This window comes from Eumetopias jubatus, unplaced genomic scaffold, assembly GCF_037043125.1.
Source record: "Eumetopias jubatus isolate StellerSeaLion01/CBP00866 unplaced genomic scaffold, mEumJub1_p1.0 scaffold_6, whole genome shotgun sequence".
NCBI classification, from domain to species: Eukaryota; Metazoa; Chordata; class Mammalia; order Carnivora; family Otariidae; genus Eumetopias; species Eumetopias jubatus.
In genome coordinates this window covers 103,855,527-103,881,219 of record NW_028274812.1, presented here as the reverse complement: position 1 = coordinate 103,881,219, position 25,693 = coordinate 103,855,527, and the positions used below count along the sequence as shown (strand labels likewise).

General features: G+C 41.4%; 1 protein-coding gene across 1 annotated transcript in view; it reads right to left on the bottom strand.

Annotated features, from left to right (window-relative positions):
• The window catches only part of ADGRF1 (adhesion G protein-coupled receptor F1), a 35,230-nt gene that overhangs the window by 2,903 nt on the left and 6,634 nt on the right, over window positions 1-25,693 (bottom strand). Inside the window, exons 5-12 of the mRNA XM_028097475.2 lie at window positions 25,379-25,479; window positions 24,449-24,507; window positions 12,784-12,935; window positions 11,479-11,642; window positions 9,710-9,898; window positions 5,230-6,603; window positions 3,404-3,445; window positions 2,301-2,360 (exon numbers count right to left, since the gene is read on the bottom strand). Coding sequence (XP_027953276.2) covers window positions 2,301-2,360; window positions 3,404-3,445; window positions 5,230-6,603; window positions 9,710-9,898; window positions 11,479-11,642; window positions 12,784-12,935; window positions 24,449-24,507; window positions 25,379-25,479 — 2,141 coding nt within the window. The remainder of the gene's footprint in view (window positions 1-2,300; window positions 2,361-3,403; window positions 3,446-5,229; window positions 6,604-9,709; window positions 9,899-11,478; window positions 11,643-12,783; window positions 12,936-24,448; window positions 24,508-25,378; window positions 25,480-25,693) is intronic.

Genomic DNA, 25,693 nt, shown 5'->3' with positions numbered 1-25,693 from the left:
GACCTGAGTCATTGGAACCATTAATAAATAAATCTCTTCTCTCTGGGGAGAGAGTCAGTAGGAGCCACCAGTGTCTGTCTCTCGATGAAGAGTTACAGAGAACATGGCCAGGGACAATGGAAGGGCCAGGAAGGGGCCCTGAGCCCCCAGCAGGAAGAGGATTTGGGGAGAAACCACACTGTAGGTCCACACAGTGTCATGGTGGCTTGAGGGATGGTCCTTGTGGAGAACACTGTTGGCTTCTTTAATTCCTTTCATTCAACAACCCAAATTTTCACTACCCTTTTAAGACCTCTATTTTACCATCCATTTTCCCATCTTTTAGTGGACAGCCTTTTCTCCTACTTTAAAACAAAAGAAAACAAAAAGGTATCCAGGTCTGAACTGTCTCACACAGTGACTCAATCTGCACACGTTGCTCTATCTGCCATCAGACTGATGCTACCTGTGTCTGGGGAAGAAGCTGATCCCTCCATTTTCAGTCCAGCCACTCCATCTGCCTTTCCAGGAATCCTCTTCCCTCAGCCATTCCCCCCGCCAACCCCCATTTGTCTTCAGACTCTCTCAGACTCTCTTTGCTGGCTCATCCCTCCCAGCATATGGACTTGCTCACATCCTCGTGACTCAGCTGTACCATCGCTGCTGGTCCCAAGTCTGTGTCTGGTTTCCACCCTCACTCTCTTTTCTCTAACAACAAGTTTCTTGACAGGAACATTCCCACTGAGGTATCTCTTCCTCGCCTTCTCCTTCCTCAACTACTATAATTTGGTTTCCTGCTTTACACTCAAACTCCCTCAGAAAATTACAAACACCCATCTTCTCTTTTGCCAAATATACATTTATTTTAACGCAAATGAGCCACCTAACCTGAAAACAAAGTCCCATTTTTGTCATCTGATTTAAAAATGACATGGGGAAAGGAGTACAAATCCAGAAGATGTAAAGAAAAGTGTCAACACTTTACATTAGAAACGGAGAGAAAAAACACTGTCGGGCACCCTTACTTTTGTTCTTGTTTTAATTTACTTTGGGGTGTTTTTCTCTCTTCGGTTTTCAAATGAGAAAAACCCTCACTTCCTGGCAGGGTGGGAGGTGTCTTTCTCACTTTATTAACAACAGGTTTTTCTATACTGCAGTCACATAGGCTGTGGCTCCCTCCTTTTCTTATGCATAGTGACTGATTTATTAGTTTCACATTCTCCGGTTCAAGAGATTTTAGTTCTTCAAGACATAAACTCACAAATCACAGAAAGTCAGAACTTCTGCTTTGAGTAACTAGTCCAACAGTTAATGTCGACAGTTGAAAGAAATGAAAACTGAATGGTACCGTGTGACTCTCCTAGGATCACTCAGCCAATCGGTTACTGAGTCAGAAATAACAGGACAGGTCTGTGGGTGATGGGGCCACTGCTCCCTAATTCACAGCAGAGCCCCGTACTAGGAAATGCAGACCCAGAGAAAATTTTTAAGGTCAAAGGTTAATTTCCTCACTTCTTAAAAATTATTATTTCAAAAGTTTATATTGTCCCTTGTAAAAATCTCTAAACACCCATGTAGCTTTTCAGGCACTTAAGTCAGTTGACTTTTATCAGACCCAGAAATCTCTGCCTTAGAGCTCCTTCTGAAAGGCCTTCAGTGTTTTGCTGAAGGGCAGAAGTCTAAATCAACTTCGAAAATACAAAATATGAACACGAGGCGCTTTTGTTGCTAACTCTACTCTCCTTCAACGGGCTGCACTTTCATGGCAAAGAATGAAACAGGAATCCTCTGTCTCCATCCAAATGTCTCAGTTGGTAGATTTAGGAGCTCAAGTTGCAAGAGTCTGAGTCAGTTATGCCAGCTGAAGGGGGAAAACTCAGAGAACATCTCGCATATTATAAGTTAACCAAGATTTCACCCTTTCCTTTTGCGAAGGCAAAATAATCTACAGGAGGTCCAGAAAGTCAGGCAGAGAAAAGGTTCTCACTGACTTTAGATGTTGGAAGGCAAGTCCAACTAAAGCAAATGATACAGTTCAAAGGCTTTTGCCCACGGCAGCATGCACAGACCTCAATGCTTGAGCATCTTTGCCCCTTTCCGTGGCTTCTCATTCACTCGTTCCCTGGGTCATTTTCTCACTCACTCAACTTTATAAGTAGCGACCCTGTGCTGGGCACCACGCCAGATAGACAAAATAAAATGGTGACAGAGGTTCAGGGGGTAGGGTAACACAAAAGTGGGCTGACTGTGGGACTGCACACAGAGAAAAGTGTAAAACCGGAACTTCATGCATTGGACCTATAGCAGAAGGAGATAATTACCTTGGACGCTTGCTTCCAAGAGCTTAAAGGAGACAATTTGCTAAACAGCAATTGTCGCAGCTAGAAGGCAACAAAGAAATATTGAGGAGAGGCACATATACAATCATAATAGACAAATCCAGAACAAAACTGCAGATTGGGATTGTTACTTAATAGAGGTATTTCCTGGAAGCACTTAATAGACCATCAGTATGGCTAAAAAAAGATTTCTTTTATTTGTTTGCTTTACCTATAAACAAATCTAGGTTTAAACAAAAAACAGTATCAAAAGCCATAGTAATTCAGATTCTAGACAATAGTAATTGGCAATAATTGCTAAATTGAAATTTATCTCTGAAGTAAAGAGTTTCCTAACCATGTGAATAGTGCCACTGAGAGAATTATTTAGTCCAATTAAGAACAGCAAATTGCTTCTTTGTAAACAGGGGTTTTGTGTATGTGCTACAATTGTGCTAATTATAAAATCTTCTTATCTTCTTATTAAAAACAAAGTCTCTATCACTTAGTTTGCTTACTGTCTTTGCCTCTCTCAACAGAATTGCTCAACGCTTGGGAAAAATAATGAAACAAGTTTATATAAATTTTTTCTATCATCTTTTCCTTATATTTGTCATCCTTCATTAGAGATTTTATTTAATGTTAAAGGCTATTTATATTTACTATATAAAACTCTAGAAATGTAGAAGTAGAAACGTCTTTCAGCATATTCTATGTAAATGCATGCATTTAATAAAAGAGCAAAAGGGAATCCACCCCTCCGGAAAGTACTTTTGCTCTTTGATGATTGCCAAACCATAGATTAAAGTCGCAAAATGAAAAGTAAAAACAATTTCCCTTTTTTCTATAATGTTTAGATTATAATGTTGTGATTAGTTCTATATTGTTTTCTTATCAGCACATTATATGTTTGTGATTAGTTCTATATAGTTTTCCTACCAACAGTGTGTTTTCACTGAGTCTGCCTTTTATAAAATTATAGAATTTGATGGCAAGAGTACCCATGGTCTCACCTCTTATATGTGAGTAAGAGCCTAGAACTGAAAGGGAAGGGCTGGATGCCTGGATTAGAAGAAGGAGGTGAAGAGAGAAATCAACACACCTACCTTACTGTCCAAGAGCATTCCAAAACATAAGATGAAAAAACCCTTAAAAAAAAAAAAAGGAATAAATCACCTGTGTGGTCTTTTCTTCTTCAGAGAAGAAAGCATTGCTGTGTAATACTATTCTATCACCCAACGTTGGTTTCTTGCCTGTCTCCCTACTATGGACTCCTCAAAGGCAAGGACACCAGCTGACTCCACCATGCCTGGCATAACACAAAGAAAGCACTCAAAAAAAAAAATGTTTTTGTTGAAGGTATAAACAAATAAATGGGTGAATAAGGTTTTAAATGCATGCAGAGCTTTCTTTTCCCCTTTGTGTCATCCTAAACGCCAAACAAATAATTTCCATTTGCTTCTATAGCTTAGTCTTTCTTTAGAGCAGGCATTAAATAAACATTTACTAAGTGCACGTAAATCTGTGACGGCAGCGGGCACTGAGGTCCAACCCTAAGAAGAGGACCTATATCTGCACCCTTCTCATCAAGTCCAGCCCTTGGGGAACTCTTGGCAGAGGCTTTCTTAGACCTGGAGATCCTCTTCCCAGTCAGAACACCCTCAGTGGGTACCTGTTCCCACAGCATTTCACCATGGACCTGCTCTAGGCAGAAGCTCCCTACACCTGCCACCATTAGGCACGTGCTCCCGTTGTTTGCCATCTGTACCTACCACCGAAACGTTCACTGGTGTGCTGATGTAGGTGAAGAACCAGCTGCTTTTATTTTTTTTAATTTTATTTTATTATGTTAATCACCATACATTACATCACTAGTTTTTGATGTAGTGTTCCATGATTCATTGTTTGCGTATAACACACAGTGCTCCATCCAATATGCTTTTAGAAGACAGATTAGCACTTCCTACATGCCAGGCACTGTGCTGAGAGCTAAATTATGTCATTTAATTTACTTTATGATATAGGTAATAATATTATCCCTGTCTAACAGATGAGAGAAGTGAAAGAGAGATTAAGTAATTTTTTAGAGGTCACAGTACATAATGTGACATATTTGAGCTCAGACCTATTTAACTCCACAGCTCAAACGTTTAACCACCCCTGCCCTGAATCACTGTGCAGAGGTGATCAGCAAACTTTCATTGAACCAAGATTAAAGGCTCTCTTCCTGACTCAGGGAAACCTAAAGATTACTTTGTCAACCTACTCTCTGAACACTTTTTGATTGTGGAATGTAAAACCCATGCTTTGCAGCAGGTGTAGGCAAACTTTTTCTGCAAAGAGCCAGATAGGACATGTTTTAGGCTCTGCAGGTCATACAGGTGTAACTGCTCAACTTTGTTAGGGTAAAGAAAGCAGCCACAGACCATACCTACACAAATGGGCATGGCTGTGCTCCAATAAAACTTTATTGACTAAAACAGAACTGGCTACAGTTTGCCAGATCCTGCTCTGTTGTGCTCTAGAGACTTCTTGCACACCATTCAGAGTCAACAAGCGCTCCTGAGTTCTTTCCCTTTCCCTGTGTGCTTTTGCAGAGGTCTGCCCAAGAGAAAGAGGACTAGGTCGGCATCAAGAGGCATTAACATTAGCTTTATGAACTCAAACGTTTAAAATCCTGGATGGATTCCTGAAGAATCCTCATATTCTGCCTCAGTATGAGAATAACTGCTGGAAAATACGGATCCTGCTTTCTGTTTATGTATTTTCTATTCACTGTTGCCAGGCATTGTTGGTTACAGGCCTGTTGGAGATGGGGAGACGCAATAGCCTCCAGAGTGGTGTTACCAACCTCAGTTCTCTCTAATGATTCCAGTCACCTGATGATATAAGAAGTTAGTCTAAAAAAAAAAGTTATTCTTATTGTTCTCACCTGGAATGCATTGAGTACTGCAAAAATAACATGCCAAGCCAGATTCCGGTTGTCCACTATTGTTCCTATGCCAAAGCCCCAGGTGAGCCCCAGCAGAGGGGTCAGGATGAGAAGGCTCTTCCCCATGCGGACAATCGTGGCCTTGTTCTCCTGACCGGGTCTTTCTCCAACAGTGGGCCTCCAGAGCTTCGTGAGAACTAAGGACACCACCATCAAATTCACAGCCACAACAGTCAGTGCAGGAACAGCAAAGGCCAAGAGGGGTTTGCTCCTATCAGACCAGTTAAGCCAACACGCGTCTTTCCTTTTGTAGTCATTGCTTGGCTGTGTGACTGCAATCGTGATGACAGATATGACCAGAGGGCACCCATAGCCCAGGCAGAAGCCGACAGCCATCATTGAAGGCATGGCCATGTGATGGAACACGAGGAGGATCCTATACATCAGCAGGATGCCGAGCGTGAGCATCCAAAAGAACAAGGAGAGGTAGAAAAAGTGCATGAAGAACACTGCAGCTATACAGACTCCGGAAAGGTTTAGGGTGGAGCCTCCAATGGCAGCGACAAGAAACCAAACATCAGCAATCAGGAGGCACAGGGCTATGTTCACCATGCAAACATGACGTGTGTAGGAGGTTTGGTTTTTCTTGACCTGCTTCCAAAATAGAGCTTCAATGATCAGGCATAAGGTAAGACTTCCAATGGAGATGCCCAGTCCCACAAAGGTGATCCATTTCACCACAGGGATGATGGTAGTGGGGACAAAGGGTGACATCAGTACAGAGAAGGAGGTCAGGTGAGTACATCGGCATATTACTGTGTCTGGAGTTTCGTTCACCAGGTGGCAGCCTGCATTGTTCCACTGCAAACCACTGAAATCCCAAAACACACAATGAGGCTGGCTCAGATTTGACTCTATCTTAGAAAAAGTCAGGAAAATCTCATTTATGGAAAAGTTTTGAATAATCGTGGATATCATGGGCCCATTGACCTGAGCATTTCCATTTTTGGTAATGGATAGGATATTCCCCAGGGTCAATGAGGTCATGCTGATAATAGTTTCTGGAAGGGACGACCGGAATTGGTCTGACTCAATTAACACATGGCCTCTGATGGGAATGGAGGTATTTGGGAGGAACATTTCGGTCTGATAGTTGTAACCCATCTTGAGTTGGCTTTGGGACACAGGAATACCTTCCCAGTTAATGAATTCCCTAGAAAAATTCAGAGGCAGAGCTGTTGGAGGTACAAGGCTACTGATGTTTTCCAGTGTCTTCAGTAACCGTGAGCTGGCATGCTCTTCTTCCTGCAGTAACACTGTCCAGTTGGTTATTGATGCTGAATTCAGGATGTGGTCAGCTATACTGATGACATCCTGAAATACAAGGATGAAAGTCAGTTTGTGTTTTGAATAAGCAGGTCAGAGCAGTAGGAGGGGATAATCATTAGTATTAAGGTCAGCAAAATTGCCCAGAGAGTTCACCCAGATGAGGACCACAGCAAACTCATTGGCAAAATCAGTTTAGTCACTCTGCATGGTGGAAGCTTTGGGTTAAGAAACTTGGGTCAGTGGAATCATATAAGTTGCAGAGTGATCTTCCCAGAGCATTCCTATGCACACTGGGGTTCCAGCATAGCTGAGAAAGAATCCTGTGATGTGCGCTGCATCAGGGCCGACTTCCTTCCTCAGAGATGACAAACACACCTGCCTTACTGCTCAGGCTTAGGCTCAGAGAGTGGGACATTATTCTCAACTGCTTTCCAACATTATGTTTGTTTCACTAACATCAGAAGTTCTAAATTCATGTCATGGACATTCAAGTGAAATTCACGTGGATTTATGAATTAATAGAAGAGCATATAAAGCAAAAGGAGAAGAGGATATAAAGCAAAAATCCTTAAAACACTGGACGAGTGACTGAGAAACATGGAACTGTTGTGGGTTTTAAGAGTCAGTCTTAGTTTCTCAAAATGGTTGAAAGACCTAAATGTGAGACAGGAGTCCATCAAAATCCTAAAGGAGAACACAGGCAGCAACCTCTTTGACCTCAGCGGCAGCAACTTCTTCCTAGAAACATTGCCAAAGGCAAGGGAAGCAAGGGCAAAAATGAACTATTGGGATTTCATCAAGATAAAAAGCTTTTGCACAGCAAAAGAAACAGTTAACAAAACCAAAAGACAACCGACAGAATGGGAGAAGATATTTGCAAGTGACATATCAGATAAAGGGCTAGTATCCAAAATCTATAAAGAACATCAAACTCAACACCCAAAGAACAAACAATCCAATCAAGAAATGGGAAGAAGACATGAACAGATGTTTTTCCAAAAAAGACATCCAAATGGCCAACAGACACATGAAAATGTGCTCAACATCGCTCAGCATCAGGGAAATCTAAATCAAAACCTCAATGAGATACCACCTCATGCCAGTCAGAATGGCTAAAATTAACAAGTCAGGAAATGACAGATGTTGGCAGGGATGTGGAGACAGGGGAACCCTCCTACACTGTTGGTGGGAATGCAAGCTGGTGCAGCCACTCTGGAAAACAGTATGGAGGTTCCTCAAAAAGTTGAAAATAGAGCTACCATATGATCCAGCAATTGCACTACTGGGTATTTACCCCAAAGATACAAATGTAGGGATCCGAAGGGGTACGTGCACCCCGATGTTTATAGCAGCAATGTCCACAATAGCCAAACTGTGGAGAGAGCCAAGATGTCCATCGACAGATGAATGGATAAAGAAGAAGTGGTATATATACACAATGGAATATTATGCAGCCATCAAAAGGAATGAGATCTTGCCATTTGCAACAATGTGGATGGAACTGGAGGGTGTTATGCTGAGTGAAATAAGTCAATCAGAGAAAGACATGTATCATATGACCTCACTGACATGAGGAATTCTTAATCTCAGGAAACAAACTGAGGGTTGCTAGAGTGGGGGTGGGGTGGGAGGGATGGGGTAGCTGGGTGATAGACATTGGGGAGAGTACGTGCTATGGTGAGCACTGTGAATTGTGCAAGACTGTTGAATCACAGATCTGTACCTCTGAAACAAATAATGCAATATATGTTAAGAAAAAAGGAAAGAAGAAGAAGATAGCAGGAGGGGAAGAATGAAGGGGGGGAATCGGAGGGGGAGATGAACCATGAGAGACAATGGACTCTGAAAAACAAACTGTGGGTTCTAGAGGGGAGGGTGGTGGGGGGGATGGGTTAGCCTGGTGATGGGTATTAAAGAGGGCACATTCTGCGTGGAGCACTGGGTGTTATGCACAAACAATGAATCATGGAACACTACATCAAAAACTAATGATGTAATGTATGGTGATTAACATAACAATAAAAAATTTAAAAAAAAGAGTCAGTCTTAGTTTAAGAAATTCCTTTTCCAAACAAGTCCTTGAAACATGCCGCTTTCCCCAACAGGGCCCTGTCTCTGGCCTATGGCTCTGGTTCCCAGGCATTCTGCCCCAGGCATCATCACTCTGACCGAGTCTTGCTCACAGAGTGAGCCCTCTGTGGCTTCTGGCCCCGAATCCCATAGCATGCTTCTTTTACTGCCCTCTAACCTCTGCCTTCTTTTGGTTTCTGTTTGCCTGCTCTGTTTGTGCCCTTCATTTTATTTTTAGACTTTCTGTGTCATTTTGTTTTAGTTGGTTTCTTGTAAACAACACAAGGTCAGGCTTTTGAAAAAACAAAACAAAACAAATTTGAGCATCTTCTCTTTGATTCACAGAGTTTTAACTTATTTATATTTAATGTCATCTCTGACATAATGTCAACTTCTATAGCTAAAGTATAATTGTGTGATATGTAACAGTGTAATTCTATAATCCACTTTTGCAAAAATATTATATACTTTAACATATAAAATGCACATGTCCAAAATGTTTGGAAGGACATTTATTTAACAAATATTTATTGAGTGCCTGCTTTGTGCTACTTTTCATTTTCTAGGCACTGAGGTGATACCTAAAATGCAAGCAGTGGCTTACTCTAGGGTGACCAGATTATGATATCATTTTTTTTGCCTATTTGCATTTCTTAGTTAAGCAAGTTTTATTTGCATAAAATTTAAGCTAACTTTTAAATACCCAACTAAATCATGAATTCCCCAGTCGAAAAGAGGAAATTCTTAAAATATACACTACTAAAGTCGGAGCTCTTAGCCACAGGAAAGACAACTACAAAGACATTAAACAGTGGGAACCTGTATCAAACAGTGTCATTTGGTGCAGATGCTCACCCACCCCTTCCTCTAAGCCTGCCTAGAGGTGGCTCCCTCTTGCTTTGAACTCACATAATTGATTCCATGAGTTTTTGGTACATTGTGGAGGATGCAATAAGGCTCACACAACGATTGTTCCATAACCCTTCATTCTTTTCCCATTAGTGAGACTTCAACTCGGGCTTTTGTCATTCCTCCTGAGAGATTGAGCCTCTAAAAGGAGTCCTATAAGCAGAGACCATACCTCCATTGTGGAATTGGACACCTTGAAATGGCTCTCCAGTAACAGGGACAAGGTGTTGTCCAGAATTGACACCACTGTAGCCAGATTGCCAGCTGTGGTTGAGGGGTTTTGCTGAATCATGACGGAAAGATTTTGCACCAAGGATGACACAGCTGTCTCGGTGGCATTGCCTGTGATCACACTGAAATTCTAGGAATAAAAATGGTTAAGTTCCACAGAACAAGGAAATGCTTGTGTTTCATATAAATTATTATCCTAATTATACAGAAAGTGATATTCAGTGAGATTTGGTGACTTTCCAAACAGTATCCAGCTAGGAAGTGGGAAGGTAGGGTCTACTGGTACTAGGTCCTGTTATATCCACTATACTCTGCTGAGAAATCCTTGTAGGATGAGAAGATACATGGAGATCTGACCACACTTTGTCATTGGGTTTGGAGTTTTGCTTCCTTGAGGCTCCTCTCTGCTTTCACTACACTGAGCTATCTTGGAAGGCAGCCAAAAAGGGATATTCCTTTCCGTTCAAAACAAGTCAACCCAGGAACCAGATCCCATCTGTTTTCCTTTTTTTTTTTTTTTTTTTTAGAAAGAGTGTGAGCATGAGAGGGGTGGGGAGGAGCAGAGGGAGAGGGAGAGAGAGCCTGATGGGAGCTCAGTCTCATGCCCCTGAGATCATGACCTGAGCTGAAATAAGGAGTTGGACACTTAACCAACTGAGCACCCAGGTGCCCCTCATTTGTTTTTCTTTTTGCTCTTCTCAGCTGACAGTAGTATTCTCTGCTCATAGCACATGGGATCTGCCTGCCCTCATACCTGGGTTGCACTAGTCCCAGCTATGGTCCATGTCTGGAACCGAGGCAAAGAAAGCAAGAGGAAGGATAGACTCCAGAAGCCATCTGGTCCAATCTCCGCCACCCAGTTTACAGATGAAAAACCTCAGAAAGGGAGCAGTAAACCTCAGAAACCTCAGAAATACCATTCTGAGTTTCACCTATAGTAGTAGGGTCTCTGGCTGGGAGAGAAGTTCTGCTCAACCTGGACATCCATTTGCAAAACAGTGTCTGTGAACTGGTCTCAGAGTCCCTCTTTTCCCTGACTTGAGTTCAAATTCCTCACCACTGCTTCCATTTTTGTATCTGTCTTGCCTTAAGAACTTGAACCTTCCTAAGAAAACATCATGTAGAGGTGATAGTTCTGGACTGGAAATCAAGTGACCATGTTTCTAGTTCAACACTGTTGCTACCAGAGGGACCATTAGCCTCTTAGTCTTTCATTTCCTGATCTATAAAAACAGGTTGATAAGCCAGATGACCCTTAAAATCCAAGGTAGTTCAGTCATTGTATACGGCTTATCTCTGGCTGACCCACTCCCTGCCCAGATTTCTGATATATATACATCCTTACTTGTACTGAGTTCACAGCTTCTGACTCACACCTCTACTTGGATCTTTGTTTCCCAGGCTTTCTGGACTTCTAAGACCAGCTTAGTTGCTGTTTTACCATCTATCATAGACGTCTTCAGCACTGATTCATTCCTCTGTAGTTCCCTCCCCACTAGAACCACCAACTCTGACTTTTTTTTGACTCTCTTGGCTTCTAGCTAGACTCTGCTACTCATGCCAACACTGCCTATGTTTTCCAGGGTCTGATAATACCCTTGACTTCTGTGCACTGACCAATCAAACAAATTGATATATTATTCTCCACCTAGCCATGTCACTGGGAGATGCCCACAGTGAAACTTAAAACACAAGACAGAGATGCTTTACCTTCTTCAGTTCTTCCAGCTGAGAGTACACACACATCTCCCTGAGGATCTGCCACCCAGAGGGCTGGCACCTGACTGTAATGTTCCCAGTGTAGCCACTGCTACAGGGAAGAATATACTCATCATTCCTGGACCCAAATCCAAAGACAATGCTGTTACACTGGGCTGGGAAAAAAAATGGAAACAAAAAGGAAAAATGTATAAATATCCTGGCACTCTATGTAAAGTATACAGCAGTGCTTTAGAAGTCATATTTTCGGAGACAAAACCCAGGCAAAATTCAGGAGTAGAAATTTGTCCTTGATGCCCAGCTTCATTCTTCTCAGTACCCTTTCTCCTCTCTGATGCCCTCTCTCCAGGGCCTCTCCTTGCCCTCAGGGGTCTGACCTGTGCCAACAATTTTGCTTTTAGTGAGCCATAAACTAATAAGCATCAGGTGGAAAAAAAACAGGGTATGATCACTCTCAGGAAAGAGTCTACAGGAAATGTTAGAAAATCAGAAAATCTGCAAGAAGCTATGGAACAAAACAATAATGATATGGTTACACCATTTTAGGGTGACACATCCTACTTTTTACCCTTTGTAAAAGCTTTTCACATTGTGACCAGCCACTAGTTATGCTTGCAGCTGGCCCTCAAATAGTATATTCTGACCATGACTGGGACCAGGAGAAGGAAACCCTGAATGGAAGATCCTCCGGGGCTTTGATGTTTGCTTGTTTTTCCCAGTACTGTGTCCTAAGGACCAAGACACTTTCGGCACTTAGTAAATATTGTTGAATAAATGTTATTGAAAGTGGCACATATCCAGGTACAAGAGGCTTAAGATTGAATGTAAAAAAGAAAGAGGAAAAAAATCTGAAGAAAAGTAGTGGAGAGAGAGAGAGAGTGTGTGTGTGTGTGTGTGTGTGTGTGTGTGTGTGTGTGTGTTAAAGATCTAGATACATGCATTCTTTCTAGGGTTCCTTGGATTATGATTTAGGAACATGTCAGCCCCAGGGCTCTTTCAGCATGTGTCGCAGTACACTACTGCTGAGTGATTTCCATCAGAGCCTGCAGAGAAGTCAGTGTTCCACAGTGTTACCCTGGGAGCTGGAGACCACATGGCCGGTCCTCAAGGATCTGAAATAGGCAGCTGAAATGGAGTTTCATCATGGTTGGGGGCTGGGGGGGAAACAGCTGCCTCTGTCTTCTAAAAGTCAGTCTTAGAACAATTCTGTATCAGAAACATGTCCAGTCTACTTCCTGAAGACACAAATGAGCTAGACTCCTGTAACCTCAGCAGGGGATGGGAATTCAGAATTACCTTTTCCAAATACTCTGAAAGAGCCGTCTTCTAGCAGGAAGAGTTTGTGAAGGCCCACCTTCACCTTCTCAGCCACCTGTTCAATGGCTGACAGCAGCTCAAATGTGCTGCTGGAACCCACCACTTCAAACCCGGCCATGATGCTTCCATCTCTATAATGACTATGTGGAAAGAAAAATGAGATTCATTCAGTCAGTCACTCAGGACCTGCTGTGTATAGGCATGTCACTGGGTCCATAGGAACACATCAAATAGATATGGTCCTTGCCTTCATGGAGCTTACATTCTAGCAGAGAAGACAAGGCAAGTAAGAAACCAGTAACCACCACACATGAGTATTATATAATTGTATATAAAATATATATAAATTTAGTTAAGTGTTATGAGGGACAGATGCAGTGATAAGAATAGCAGGTGGAGATGAGGCCCACTTTATTTTTTTAAAGATTTATTCATTTATTTATTTATTTATTTCAGAGAGAGGAAGAGAGAGCTCACATGCATGAGTAGGGGGAGGGGCAGTGGGAGAGAATCTCCAGCAGACTCCCAGCTGAGCGCAGATACCATGGCGGAGCTCGATCTCAAGACCCATGAGATCATGACCTGAGGTGAAAACAAGAGTCTGACGCTTAACCTACTGAGACACCCAGGTGTCCCGATGAGGCCCACTTTAAATAAGGCTGGTCAGAAAAGGCTTTTCTGTGCAGAGGGTGAAAGTGAGGCCCAAACCATGAGAAGAAAAGGATAGTGTTACAAAGAACATCTATGTAGCACGCCAGCATTTGTGAAAGTCCTGAGGCAGGAAAATGCCTATGAGTTAAAGTTAAAGACTAGCTGCCAGGTCAAGAACCGGAGTTGCTTCTCAATGCTGAAAGGCTTCAACGTGGGTTTGAATTTTCCCGGGGCGAATAAATTGAGTTCAATGAGATCAGTTTAAGTTAGAAGAAAAAAATTAATTATTTGATTTCATCATAACTAAGTTTCAATGAGCAGGAGAGAAATGGTAGGAGATGATACCGGGTAAGTGCCAGGAGCCAGATCGGGTAGGGCCTTAGAGTTTGAATTTTATTTTTATTAAAAGATTTCTTTCTTTAGTAAAAGTCAGTGGCATGTTCAGGTTTATTGCTTCAGAGCGTCACTCTGGCTGCTGCAGAGAATGGACTGAAAGGAGGCAAGCAGGGAAACAGGCGGACCCATCAGGAAAGAGGTGATGGTGGCTTAAACTTGGCAGCAGTGCCTGTGGGGAGAAGTAGTCAGGTTGTACTTGAAGACTGAGCCATAGGAATTACAAAGGATGCTGGGAATGGAGAAAGGAACCAGTCAAGAAATACTGCAAGGGATGGAAAAACAAATTGCTGTGTATTCATACAATGGAATAGCACTGGGCAATAAAAAGGAAAGAACCACCACCCCCCTCCCCAGGGGCACCTGGGTGACTCAGTTGTTGAGTGTTGACTCTTGGTTTCAGCTCAGGTCACGATCTCAGGGTTGTGAAATCAAGCCCCAAAAGGGCTCTGTGTTCAGTGGGCAATCTGCTTAAGACTCTATCTCCCTCTCCCTCCACCCCTCTCCCACAACCCCACTCTCGCTCTCTCTCCCTCTCTCTCTCTAAAATAAATAAATAAATCTTAAAAAAACAACAACAACAAAAGGAAGAAACCCCTGACACTCAGAAAAACAAGGATGACTCTCAAAGACATTATGCTGAGGGAAAGAAGCCAGACACACACAAAAACTACACACTGGGTGATTCCATTTATATGAAGTTCTAGAATGGACAAAACTAACCTACGATAGAAATAAGAGCAGTGGTGATTTCTTGTAGGAGGTAGGGGGTGGGCATGGAATTGGCTAGAAAGGGGCAAAAGGGAACTTTTGGGGTGATGAAAATGTTCTGTCTCATTAAAAGGTGGCTGGTACAAGCATTTGTCAAAGCTTATGAAACAGTATACATAAGGCTTGAGCTATCACTGTATGTAAATTATACCTCAATAAACAATGATCACACAGGATGACTCCAAGTTTGGGTGTGGTGTCACTGGAAGACTAGCATCCCTATAACGGATGGACACAGCAGTGGGAGAAGTAGCTTAAAGTTTTTAAGGAGAAAAGTTGGAGGACCCCTGTTTTGGACACATAATGTTTGAAAGCCTACTAGAAAATCAAGTGGAGATGTTAACAGGCAGTTGGATATTTGGGTTTGGACTTTATGAGAGAGGCCAAGGTCAAGTAATAAATTTAGAAACCATCTGTATGCACATGGCGTTTGAAGTCATGAAAACTAGTGAGATCACATATATTAAGTAAATCCTGAAATAATTCCATGAGGTAAACATTGAATTGTCCCCATTTTGTAGATAAGGGAGCTGGAGTCCCAAAGAGAAGTTGGGTCAGGTAATTATTAATTATTAACTGATGGATTAGAATCTCTAATATTCCAAATATCAAATTCTTAATCACTACATTGAACTACCACTCACAATTTTTGTGTTTGAATAAATCCAAATACTTTTTTTCTTTAAATTTTTTTATTGTTATGTTAATCACCATACATTACATCATTAGTTTTTGATGTAGTGTTCCATGATTCATTGTTTGTGCATAACACCCAGTACTCCACGCAGAACGTGCCCTCTTTAACACCCATCGCCAGGCTAACCCATCCCCCCACCCCCTCCCCTCTAGAACCCTCAGTTTGTTTTTCAGAGTCCATTGTCTCTCATGGTTCGTCTCCCCCTCCGATTTCCCCCCCTTCATTCTTCCCCTCCTGCTATCTTCTTCTTTTTTTTTTTAACATATATTGCATTATTTGTTTCAGAGGTACAGATCCAAATACTCTTTTATGTAGTGAGAGTCATAGTGTCTTTGTGTTAATATGACTTTTCTATCAACAAAACACTGTTTACAAAATATTGTCCTGCCTATTATTTCATTTGATTTAATGACTGAAATCAGATTCCTCAGGCTTTAACAGTCCTGTTCAACAGAGACGTAAATTGAGACACTAAGATATTAAGTTTTACTTTAAATCATACACATAAAGAGTAAAACCTAAATAATTGTAATTTATAGACTTATGCCTACTTTATAATTTTATCTACAAATTATTGGAGAGAGCTCATAAGATATATGGAATGAAATATGCATTAGAAATATAAATGGAGGGCGCCTGGGTGGCTCAGTCGGTTAAGCCACTGCCTTCAGCTCAGGTCATGATCCTGGAGTCCCGGGATCGAGTCCTGCATCGGGCTCCCTGCTCGGCAGGGAGTCTGCTTCTCCCTCTAACCCTCCCCTCTCTCATGTTCTCTCTCTCTATCTCATTCTCTCTCTCAAATAAATAAATAAATCTTTAAAAAAAAAAAGAAATATAAATGGAAAGCCCAGACAAAGGTAAAGAAAAATATGAATATTGAATACAAAAATTACTGTGATTGAGTTTCAAGTTTGCCTACGCATTCAGTGACTGCAAAGTCAGAAAGGAAAATATAATTCATCATATAGTCCTTGGTATAAGAAAAAAGCAGTGTTTTTCCTAGCATTGAATTGTAAAGAAAATTATACACATGGGCCTTTATATAAGAACATGAGATAACTGGAAGGATAATATCCAGGACGGTATATTTATAGCAATGCTGTTGAAAATTTCCTATAGCTGTTCCTTAAGTTAACTGTGAAAAAAATATATATATATATAAGAAGTCAAGTTCTCTGACCTCTAAGCCACTTCCTCTATCAAGTAGACCATTAATAGTAATCAATGCACACATGGCTAACTAACCAAATAACTTTTGGAATGAAAGCATAAGCAAAAGGATAATTTACTAAATATCTCTTTATTTGCTGTAGACAATGTCTACTGGGTTTTGAGCTATGGCGCATACATACCACATATCTACACAAGAATATAATAGTTTACCCTAGGGATCCCCTCATGGCTCCCAATTATACAACTTTGTATCATTCCCCCCCCTGTGCTTGTGGACAGAGAAAAACCATCCCTCTGCAACCCACAACCCTCACCTCCACCCCTCATCCCTTCCCTTACATGCATACCATGATCTCCTGCTTCATTCCAAGTTCTGCAACTATGGGTTTGCAGTTCTAGACTCTGATCTATAGCTTGGAGAATGCCATTCAACTTTTAAGTTTCCTCTTCTGACTTTAAGAAGCATCACAGGGGGCGGAGCAAGATGGCGGAGGAGTAGGAGACCTAGATTTTGTCTGGTCTCAGGAATTCAGCTGAATAGGGATCAAACCATTGTGAACACCTACGAACTCAACAGGAGATCGAACAGGAGAGTAGCAACAACTCTCTGAACAGAGAAGCGACCACTTACTGGAAGGTAGGACGTGCGGAGAAGTGAATCCGAGGCGATATTCAGGAGGATAGACGGCGGGGGAGGGGCCTCCGCCGGCCGCTTCTGGCAAGTGCTAGAGCCGCAGAGCACAAAATCGGACCTTTTAAAAGTTGGCTCGGCGGAGGGACGTCGCTGCAGTGGCTAAGCGGGGGGTGGAATCCTCCCGGGACAGTGTGGTCTCAGGACCCTTGGGGTCACAGAGAGACCGGGGGTGCCTGAGTGCGGCAGAGCTCCCAGGTGTCGGGGAGGGGGAAGCCGGCTGCAGATACGGAGCAGAGTCGCGGGCTCTCAGCTCGGGGTTGCCATAAACTGTGATCCGCGGCCCAGTCGGGGCACGGCTCCCCCAGCAAGGACCCAACAAGCGGCAGAGCCGGGGAGACTCCCCTTCCTCCCCCGGGAGGAGCGGTGCGGGAACGCACTGCAGGGATCTGCTGGGTTTGGAGACTCCGAGCGGGGTCGGGTGCCAGAGATAGCAACGCTCGATCACAAGCCGGGTGAGCACGGAGTGCAGCCAGAGACCGGGGACACGGGAGTGACTGCTTTTCTCTGGGGGCGCACTGAGGAGTGGGGCCCCGAGTTCTCGGCTCCTCCGGGCGGAGACTGGGAGGCCGCCATTTTCGCCCTGGTCCTCCAGAGCTGTACCGAGAGCTTGCAGGGAACAAAAGCTCCTGAGAGCAAACCGGAGCAGCTTGCTTAGCCCGGACCGACAAGGGCGGGGCAATTCCGCCTCCGGCAAAGACATTTGGAAACCACAGCAACAGGCCCCTCCCCCAGAAGATCAACACAAACAGCCAGCAAGCCAAGACCAAGTTGATCGATCAAGGAGAATAGGAGAACTCCAGCGCTAGGGGAATACTGCACATGGCTTCTTTTTTTTTTTTTTTTTTTTTTTTACCATGATTCATTATTTCATCGAAGTTAATTTTTGTTGACTTTTTTTTATTTTTCTTTTTCCCTTTTTCAACCAACATCTTATAAATCCCTTTTTTTTAAAAAAAAAAACATTTTTTATTTTTTTTTCATTTTTAGAGTCATATTTTATCCCTTCATAGTAGTTATCCTTGTTTTTGGCATATATATATAAGTTGTTCTCTCTTTAAAATTTTGAGGTACAGTTTCTTCTAACAGATCAAAATATACCCTAAACCACTAGTGTATGGCTTTGTTCTAGTCTCCTGCCTGATCACATTCTCTCCCTTTTTCCTTTTTTTTTTTTTTTCCTTATCTCTTCTTTCTTTTTACAAACAACTTATCTTACCAAGTCCTTTTATAAAATCTTTTATAATTTTCATCTTTACAATCATCTTCCATCCCTTCATTGTATCAACCCTTATTTTGTACATATATGTCTTTCTTCCTTTAAAATTTTAGGAGGCACTTTTTTCTAACAGACCAAAATACGCCCAAAATCTAGTGTGTGGCACTGATCTATGCACTAGCCTGATCATATTTGATCATATTCTGCCTTTTTTGAATTGTTTTGTTTTTGTTTTTATCTTTTTTTTCTTCTTTTTTTTCTTTTTCTCTTTCTTTTTTCTTTCTTTCCCTTTCTTTTCCCCTGGTTTCAGGTCTTTTCTGATTTGTATACAGTATATTTGCTGGGGACGTTGTAAACCTGTTAGCCTTTTGTTCTCTCATTCATCTATTCTCCTCTGGACAAAATGACAAGACGAAAGAAATCACCTCAGCAAAAAGAACAAGAGGTAGTACCGTCAGCCAGGGACCTACTCAATACGGACATTAGTACGATGTCGGACCTAGAGTTCAGAATCATGACTTTAAAGATACTAGCTGGGCTTGAAAAAAGTGTGGAAGTTATTAGAGAAACCCTTTCTGGAGAAATAAAAGAACTAAAATCTAACCAAATCGAAATCAAAAAGGCTATTGATGAGGTGCAATCAAAAATGGGGGCACTAAATGCTAGGATAAATGAGGCAGAAGAGAGAATCAGCGATATAGAAGACCAAATGATGGAAAATAAAGAGGCTGAGAAAAAGAGAGAGAAACAACTACAGGATCACGAGGGCAGAATTCGAGAGATAAGTGATACGATAAGACGAAACAACATTAGAATAATTGGGATCCCAGAAGAAGAAGAGAGAGAGAGAGGGGCAGAAGGTATATTGGAGCAAATTATAGCAGAGAACTTCCCTAATGTGAGGAAGGAAACAGGCATTAAAATCCAGGAGGCACAGAGAACCCCTCTCAAAATCAATAAAAATAGGTCAACACCCCGACATCTAATAGTAAAACTTACGAGTCTCAGAGACAAAGAGAAAATCCTGAAAGCAGCTCGGGAGAAGAGATATGTAACCTACAATGGTAGAAACATTAGATTGGCAACAGACCTATCCACAGAGACCTGGCAGGCCAGAAAGGACTGGCAAGATATCTTCAGAGCACTAAACGAGAAAAATATGCAGCCAAGAATACTATATCCAGCTAGGCTATCATTGAAAATAGAAGGAGAGATCAAAAGCTTCCAGAGCAAACAAAAACTAAAGGAATTTGCAAACACGAAACCAGCCCTCCAAGAAATATTGAGAGGGGTCCTCTAAGCAAAGAGAGAACCTAAAAGCAGCAAAGAGCAGAAACGAACACAGACAACAGACAGTTAACAGTCACCTTACAGGTAATACAATGGCACTAAATTCATACCTTTCAATAGTTACCCTGAATGTAAATGGGCTAAATGCCCCAATCAAAAGACACAGGCTATCAGATTGGATTAAAAAACAAGACCCATCAATATGCTGTCTGCAAGAGACTCATTTTACACCCAAAGACACCCCCAGATTGAAAGTGAGGGGGTGGAAAACCATTTACCATGCTAATGGACACCAAAAGAAAGCTGGGGTGGCAATCCTTATATCAGACAAACTAGATTTTAAAACAAAGACTGTAATAAGAGATGAGGAAGGACACTATATCCTACTTAAAGGGTCTATCCAAGAAGAAGATCTAACAATTGTAAATATCTATGCCCCGAACATGGGAGCAGCCAATTATATAAGGCAATTAATAACAAAAGCAAAGAAACACATTGACAACAATACAATAATAGTGGGGGACTTTAACACCCCCCTGACTGAAATGGACAGATCATCTAAGCAAAAGATCAACAAGGAAATAAAGACGTTAAATGACACACTGGACCAAATGGACTTCACAGACATATTCAGAACATTCCATCCCAAAGCAACGGAATACACATTCTTCTCTAGTGCCCATGGAACATTCTCCAGAATTGATCACATCCTAGGTCACAAATCAGGTCTCAATCAGTACCAAAAGATTGGGATCATTCCCTGCATATTTTCAGACCACAATGCTTTGAAACTAGAACTCAACCACAAGAGGAAAGTCGGAAAGAACTCAAATACATGGAGGCTAAAGAGCATCCTACTAAAGAATGAATGGGTCAACCAAGAAATTAAAGAAGAATTAAAAAAATTCATGGAAACCAATGAAAATGAAAACACAACTGTTCAAAATCTTTGGGATACAGCAAAGGCAGTCCTGAGAGGAAAGTATATAGCAATACAAGCCTTTCTCAAGAAACAAGAAAGGTCTCAAATATACAACCTAACCCTACACCTAAAGGAGCTGGAGAAAGAACAGCAAAGAAAGCCTAAACCCAGCAGGAGAAGAGAAATCATAAAGATCAGAGCAGAAATCAATGAACTAGAAACCAAAAGAACAGTAGAACAGATCAACGAAACTAGGAGCTGGTTCTTTGAAAGAATTAACAAGATTGATAAACCCCTGGCCAGACTGATCAAAAAGAAAAGAGAAAGGACCCAAATCAACAAAATCATGAATGAAAGAGGAGAGATCACAAGCAACACCAAAGAAATACAAACAATTATAAGAACATATTATGAGCAACTCTATGCCAGCAAATTAGATAACCTGGAAGAAATGGGTGCATTCCTAGAGATGTATCAACTACCAAAATTGAACCAGGAAGAAATAGAAAACCTGAACAGACCTATAACCACTAAGGAAATTGAAACAGTCATCAAAAATCTCCCAAGAAACAAAAGCCCAGGGCCAGATGGCTTCCCAGGGGAATTCTATCAGACATTTCAAGAAGAATTAATACCTATTCTCCTGAAACTGTTCCAAAAAATAGAAATGGAAGGGAAACTTCCAAACTCATTTTATGAGGGCAGCATTACCTTGATCCCAAAACCAGACAAAGACCCCATCAAAAAAGAGAATTACAGACCAATATCCTTGATGAACATGGATGCAAAAATTCTCACCAAAATACTAGCCAATAGGATCCAACAGTACATTAAAAGGATTATTCACCACGACCAAGTGGGATTTATTCCTGGGCTGCAAGGCTGGTTCAACATCCGCAAATCAATCAACGTGATACAATACATTAACAAAAGAAAGAACAAGAATCATATGATCCTCTCAATAGATGCAGAAAAAGCATTTGACAAAGTACAACATCCTTTCTTGATCAAAACTCTTCAGAGTATAGGGATAGAGGGTACATACCTCAATATCATAAAAGCCATCTACGAAAAACCTATAGCGAATATCATTCTCAATGGGGAAAGGCTGAGAGCTTTTCCCCTAAGGTCAGGAACGCGGCAGGGATGTCCACTCTCACCACTGCTATTCAACATAGTATTAGAAGTCCTAGCCACAGCAATCAGACAACAAAAAGAAATCAAAGGCATCCAAATCGGCAAAGAGGAAGTCAAACTCTCACTCTTTGCAGATGATATGATACTGTATGTGGAAAACCCAAAAGACTCCACCCCAAAACTGCTAGAACTCATGCAGGAATTCAGTAAAGTAGCAGGATATAAAATCAATGCACAGAAATCAGTGGCATTCCTATACACCAACAACAAGACAGAAGAGAGACAAATCAAGGAGTCTATCCCATTTACAATTGCACCCAAAACCATTAGATACCTAGGAATAAATCTAACCAAAGAGGCAAAGGATCTGTACTCAGAAAACTATAAAATACTCAGGAAAGAAATTGAAGAAGACACAAAGAAATGGAAAAACGTTCCATGCTCATGGATTGGGAGAATCAACATTGTGAAGATGTCAATGCTACCTAGAGCAATCTACACATTCAATGCAATCCCCATCAAAATACCATCCACTTTTTTCAAAGAAATGGAGCAAATAATCCTAAAATTTGTATGGAACCAGAAGAGACCCAGAATAGCCAGAGGAATACTGAAAAAGAAAAGCAAAGCTGGCGGCATCACAATTCCGGACTTCCAGCTCTATTACAAAGCTGTCATCATCAAGACAGTATGGTACTGGCACAAAAACAGACACATAGATCAATGGAACAGAATCGAGAGCCCAGAAATGGACCCTCAACTCTATGGTCAACTTATTTTTGACAAAGCAGGAAAGAATGTCCAATGGCAAAAAGACAGTCTCTTCAACAAATGGTGTTGGGAAAATTGGACAGCCACATGCAGGAGAATGAAACTGGACCATTTCCTTACACCACACACAAAAATAGACTCCAAATGGTTGAAAGACTTAAACGTGAGACAGGAGTCCATCCAAATCCTAAAGGAGAACACAGGTAGCAACCTTTTCGACCTTAGCCGCTGCAACTTCTTCCTAGAAACATCGCCAAAGGCACGGGAAGCCAGGGCAAAAATGAACTATTGGGATTTCATCAAGATAAAAAGCTTCTGCACAGCAAAAGAAACAGTCCACAAAACCAAAAGACAACCGACAGAATGGGAGAAAATATTTGCAAATGACATATCAGATAAAGGGCTAGTATCCAAAATCTATAAAGAACTTATCAAACTCAACACCCAAAGAACAAATAATCCAATCAAGAAATGGGCAGAAGACATGAACAGACATTTCTCCAAAGAAGACATCCAAATGGCCAACAGGCACATGAAAAAGTGCTCAACATCGCTCGGCATCAGGGAAATCCAAATCAAAACCTCAATGAGATACCACCTCACACCCGTCAGAATGGCTAAAATTAACAAGTCAGGGAACGACAGATGTTGGCGGGGATGTGGAGAAAGGGGAACCCTCCTACACTGTTGGTGGGAATGCAAGCTGGTGCAACCCCTCTGGAAAACAGTATGGAGGTTCCTCAAACAGTTGAAATTAGAGCTACCGTTCGATCCAGCAATTGCACTACTGGGTATTTACCCCAAAGATACAAATGTAGGGACCCGAAGGGGTACGTGTACCCCAATGTTTATAGCAGCAATGTCCACCATAGCCAAACTGTGGAAAGAGCCAAGATGCCCATCGACAGATGAATGGATAAAGAAGAAGTGGTATATATACACAATGGAATATTATGCAGCCATCAAAAGGAATGAGATCTTGCCATTTGCAACGACGTGGATGGAACTGGAGGGTGTTATGCTGAGTGAAATAAGTCAATCAGAGAAAGACATGTATCACATGACCTCACTGATATGAGGAATTTTTAATCTCAGGAAAGAAACTGAGTGTTACTGGAGTGGTTGGGGGTGGGAGGGATGGGGTGGCTGGGTGATAGATATTGGGGAGGGTATGTGCTACAGTGAGTGCTGTGAATTGTGCAAGACTGTTGAATCACAGATCTGTACTTCTGAAACAAATAATGCAACATATTTTAAGAAAAAAGAAAAAGAAGAAGATAACAGGAGAGGAAGAAAAGGGGAGTATGTCAGAGGGGGAGACGAACCATGAGAGATGATGGACTCTGAAAAACAAACTGAGGGTTCTAGAGGGGAGGGGGGTAGGGGGATGGGTTAGCCTGGTGATGGGCATTGAGGAGGGCACGTTCTGCATGGAGCACTGGGTGTTATGAACAAACAATGAATCATGGAACACTGCACCAAAAACTAATGATGTAATATATGGTGATTAACATAACAATAAAAAAATTAAAAAAAAAAAAAAAAAAGAAGCATCACAGACTTTTGTCCAGTTTTAGTAAGAATCCTACTAGAAAGACCAGTTCTTCCCTGCTTTTTGTCAAGGTCATTTGGGAACAGCACTAGGCATTCTGCAGGATGGCTGTACAATTCTGGAGATGCCATTCTTTTTTTTTTAATATTTATTTGTTTATTTTAGAGAGAAGGAGAGAGAGAGCATGCAAGGAGAGGGGGAGAGGGAGAGAGAGATTTTCAAGCAGACTCCCTGCTGAGCTCAGAGCCCAATGCAGGGCTCCATCTCAGGACCCTGAGATCATGATCTGAGCTGAAATCAAGAGGCGGGCATTCAACCGACTGAGCCACCCAGGCGGCGCTCTGAGGATGCCCTTCTAAGGTCATTGTGTTACTTACCGAAATTGGGTGACACGAACTGACTCAACATCTTGAATTCTTTTGAATGTTTCTTTAAGCTTACAAAGAGAAAAAAGGGGCAACATGTTGATCTTTTTCCCCAGACAAGAAAGATATTTTAGCAAAAAAAAATTGATGAAGATAAATAAACCAACAGAACCACTGGAGAAAGAAAAGAGATACCACAGCACGTAGCTGCATATTACACAAATACAGTTCAAATGACAGTTAAGAATTGTACACACACACACACACACACACACACACACACACACACAAACACACGTCATTTATTTTGAGTTTGCTAATAAAGATGGAAGAACCAATTGCTTAGAATAGGGGATTGGGTGCCAGATAATATAAATATATCCAAAATCTGTTTTCTCCTTCACAAAAATAAGCCATACATTTCCATATGCATTTAAACTGAATCTATCTGGAAAGTATTTGTGTGTATGGCTTCAGTGAAAATGACACCTGAACCAACATCCTAGGCAGACCGGACACTGATTTAGGTTTTCTGAGACTTCATTACATAGTCCAGAATTTTGCTCTGTAATTCTTTTTAGCCCCTAATAAGCGAGGCTTCTTCATGGAACGAATCCCAAATGCTGACAATTGAGCTCAGAGCATGAAAAATTTTCTTTTGACAAATAAAAAACAGAAAATAACCAAGAAGCCTTGCTAGAATATGACTCGCATAAATGAGCAAAAGTGAACCTAAGAGAAATTGAAAGAAGTCAACTGCTAAAACTCTCCCAGAAAGAAAATGTTCAACATACGTCAGTTGTGGGCAATGAGATTAACTGCTCTGTAATAACTCATTGAACGTGAATAATTAAGAATATGTATTAAATAAACATGCTGAATTGAAAACATCTGAACTTATGTCTAGCCAACAATTTCTTATGTAGTAAGTAGAAAGCTTACTTGAATTTCAATTCCAGTGGCATATTTGGAGTATGAAGGAGAAGATGAATTCAAAAGGTCTTTGGCAAAGCTTTCATTAATTTTGAAAGTGCCCCAAACCTCTATGGGAAATAAAAAGAAGTTTATAGATATAATAATTACTCACTTGAATTTATGACAGCATAAAATTACAGAAGTACATTTGAAACCCATCTATTCAACAGCAGTGTTTCAATTACTTCTTGTAATGAATGTTCACCTTAAATAATATAGGAAGCATACACAAAACTAGACTTTTCAGTTGTGGATTTGGAATATAATGAGAAGGTGCTGGTG